Raw genomic sequence first — 3,680 nt, 5'->3', positions numbered from 1 at the left:
ATGTAAAGCATGTATAGGTGGAGCCTGCTGAGGTAGTTAGTGGTCAGGTGTCCGTCCCCCTGGGCTCCCTTGTTTCCGGAGGTGACGCCAGGCAAGCCATATAAAAAGGTTTGCATTTTGATGCTCACACCAGTTCATTTGACTTCTCCTGCACTCACCTGCATTGGTGAACTGGTAAGTCTTTCTTGGATTTATCCGGGAGACTGTGTTACCTCTTTGTTCTGGTCCAGAGAAGACGTTACGGGTCCCAGGAGAGCTTTGCTTCGGGTGTTTCTGTTCCAGGATTTGTCCTGGAATGGGGGATGTTCAAATCTTATTTAGAATTTGCTGTTCCTTAAGTAGCTTGCAAATGTCCTGTCACCTCTTCAGAAACTGTCCTCCTTCAGAGTCTATCTTCATTAATTTCTTCATACCTCATTAAGCCTGGAAATTAAATAAATTAGTGGATGCTGCGGAGTAAGTCTTGAGACTTCAAAAGAGATGGGTGGGAAGAAGCATTATCTGGAAGAAGGAAGCTGCAGAATACCTGAGGGCAAGGCTGCAGGAGACATCTGGGAGAAGTCAAGATGAGAAAATGAATTGGAAATAGGAGCTGCAACCTCTGGGCCATTCCTTCTCTTCTGAAAGGAGGAGCCCATTAATTCTGATACCACTCCAATGACGTGCACGAATGGAGGATTTTGGGGCAGCATCTGAATTTGTGCTCTTTGGGTTTTATCCTCGGGCATTAGTAGCTCAACATCTGCCCAAAGGGGAATGAGTCCCATGGCGTGCACGAGGAACTGAAGAAGTGATAAGCAAAGATAGGCCTTGATGACTTAATTAAGGAAATCAGGAAATGAACTATTTTCATTTTATGGCTTCTACAGATTTTAACTGTGGGCAGTTCTGCAACGTTGAGGGTTTATGGCTCTAGTCTTCCTACCAATGATGCTCTCAGGCTGTCAAAAAAAAGAAGGAATAATCTGGCAGCCTTAGTTGCAAATGTCTGAACCCAGAAATCATTCGCACATGGAATTTTTATTTCCCAGCAGTCCTTTCCTCAGTCTAAAAGCTGTTTCGAGAGCTCGGGTGGCGGCTTGTGGCTCAGGAAAAGAGGCCGAGTGTCCTGATTTTGTCTCTCTCTTTTTATCTTTGCCTTTAGCTCCAGCAGCACCTCCGAAGGATGTCTTACTACGAGCAGTGCAAGCAGCCCTGCCTGCCCCCTCCCATCTGCGTGCAGAAATGCGGGAAGTGCGTGGAGCCCTGTAAGACGGTGTGCGTGGAGCCCTGCCCCTGCCCCGCGCCCTGCGTGGAGGTCTGTGCCACCCCCTGCGCCACCCAGTGCGCCACCTCCTGCAGCACCCAGTGCGTGGAGCCTTGTCCCACCCAGTGCACGCCCTGCGTGGAGGTCTGCCCGACGCCCTGTGCCACCCAGTGCTCCACCTCCTGCAGCACCCAGTGCGTGGAGGTTTGCCCCCCCAAGTGCATCGACGTCTGCGTGAAGCCCTGTGCCCCTCAGTGCCCGCCCCAGTGCGTCGAGCCCTGCCCCACCAAGTGCGTGGAGCCCTGCCAGGCCCCGTGCGTGGAGGTGTGTGCCACCAAGTGCCTGGAGTCCTGTGAGACCGTGTGCCTGGAGCCCTGCAGCACCGTCTGCTCTCGCCCATGCTAAGCACCTCTGCCCATGAGCCTTGCCTGGTGCTTGGGCACAGGCTTCTGAGAAACAAGTGACCGACCCACCCGCAACGGACCAAGACCTCTCTTGATCTGGTTACCCCACGCTTTTTCTTTTGCTTTTTCCAGAGTATCTTTGCTTCCTAAGATACTTCTGCTATCTCAGCACCTTCTTCTTGGTAGCTGCAGCTGACCGACATTATACTGCTGTGCACCTTGGGAAGTTATTTAGTGATGGCTGTGCTGTAGGCAGTTGATGTTGGAAGATCTCTCTCCTTCTAATCTTTCATTCTCATCTTGCATTCTAACCTGTGTCCTCTTAGTACCTATGTGCAGCAATAAAAATTGACCATCGATGGCATCAAGTGTCTTCTGTCTTTTTTTCATTTCCCCATTTCCGTGTCTTTGGAGCCAAGAACATCTTGGGCAGAAGGTGCTCAGGGAACAGCTGCTGTGGCTGTGGTGGATTTGTGCCTGCAATGCAGTGCTCTAAACAGGGAGAGCCCCTGTGGATGCTCCAGCACTGGAGGTGTTCAAGACCAGGTTGGATGGGGCCTTGTGCAACCTGGTCTAGTGGGAGGTGTCCCAGCCCATGGCAGGGTGATTGAAACTAGATGATCTTTAAGGTCCCTTCCAACCCAAACTATTCTATGATTGTAACCTAGAGCAATGTCTTCTAGAAGCAGAACATCATCCAGTCAACACTTCCCTGACAGACAGGAAAACAAAAAGGTTTTACCCTAGTTGAAAATAATGGTAGATATTTAATTTTCACCTCTATTAATGATAAAATTTTGAGCTTTATGTCTCTGGACTTTGAAGGTGAATGTTAGAAACTGCCACAAGGTAAATTTAAATAGGGAGAAAGGCCCAAATCCAAGAAAGAGGGAACTAGAACTTACTTGCTGGGATTTTAATTATTTCTTTACAACATTCTGATGGAGGCAAAAATGGCATTTTTGATGAATGCTTCCCATGATCCTCACTGACTAAATATAGAAAGTGGGGGATTTGGCTTCAGGAGATTAAGCTTTTTGTGGTTGAGAAACAGGTTCAAGCCCTGCAAAGACTGCAGTTTTGTTCCTGGGTTTGCTGCAGATACTTTGTGTGGCTTTGGGCAGGTCTCACTCTTATCTACCCCTTCCCCACCTGCAACAAGGAGAAGTCACATCCCTGGCTGGGAGAGGGGCTGGCATTTTGGGTTCATTAACATCTGGCAGGTACACTAATATTTTAATTCAGTGATAAATGCACCTTCTTTATTTCGAGTCATAATTTGGAAGCTGAAGGAGTCCTGTTGTCTGGAGGGACGTTAGACCCACTTGGCTGCTGGGTGTCAGAGACAATGCCCCCCTTGTCTTCCATACTGTGCATGTGACTTGCTCACCTCTGTCTCCGTGATGGCCACCCAATTTCCATGTCTGGGTTGTAGAGAATTGCTATCCACCTACCATATCATTATGGCAAGGGTGGAGAATATCTAATCTAGAAAAGAAAAGAGTTATATTTAGGTGTGTGTAAACACTGTTACCAAATCAGCTTGTAATGAAACGTTGTGTGCAGGTGGAGAGTTGGACAGTAGATTCCTTTTTGTCTTCTTGCTGTCAACACCAAAAGGTGACACCATCAAACAGGAGTAATGACAGGCAAAATATGTCTCAGTTAGGCAAACAAATCCTGCACCTGCACACACCTTTCAGCTCAGACAAAGCGGGGGCAGGTGGACCAGACGTTCAACGGCATGAAAATGGATGGGGCGACCAGGAACATGCACCTTGGAACACGAGTTTTTGGGGATTTAGCAGTAAGTTCTGCCTCTTTAATAGCAACTTGCTGCTACCACACGTGTAGCGTCAGCACCCCACTTCCAGGCATGGAAGAAGTCTTAGTCAGGAAGTCATATGTGGCTCCTAATGAGATCCATCCCACAGGTTAGTCACCTATGACCGACATCCAAGTGTGTTCATCCAGGTCTATTGGCTGCCTTAGTAATTTTACATTCTTTTTTTTCCCTTCTCTCCCTCTCT

At 48.2% G+C, this 3,680-nt stretch overlaps 1 protein-coding gene across 1 annotated transcript; it reads left to right on the top strand.

Moving 5' to 3' along the window:
• Positions 1-1,165: 1,165 nt before the first annotated feature.
• On the top strand, positions 1,166-1,651 carry LOC103778750 (keratin-associated protein 10-7-like). Its single transcript, XM_008946361.1, has one exon. The coding sequence runs from the start codon at positions 1,166-1,168 to the stop codon at positions 1,649-1,651; it is 486 nt and encodes a 161-aa protein (XP_008944609.1).
• Positions 1,652-3,680: the final 2,029 nt, after the last annotated feature.

This window comes from Merops nubicus, unplaced genomic scaffold (genome assembly GCF_000691845.1).
Source record: "Merops nubicus isolate BGI_N331 unplaced genomic scaffold, ASM69184v1 scaffold5748, whole genome shotgun sequence".
NCBI classification, from domain to species: Eukaryota; Metazoa; Chordata; class Aves; order Coraciiformes; family Meropidae; genus Merops; species Merops nubicus.
Note: the sequence above shows the minus strand (reverse complement) of the source record. Positions and strands in the feature narration are given on the sequence as shown.

Bases quoted from the DNA above. Each gene is read 5' to 3' on its own strand.
- LOC103778750 (XM_008946361.1), top strand. From the start codon at position 1,166: ATGTCTTACTACGAGCAGTGCAAGCAGCCCTGCCTGCCCCCTCCCATC.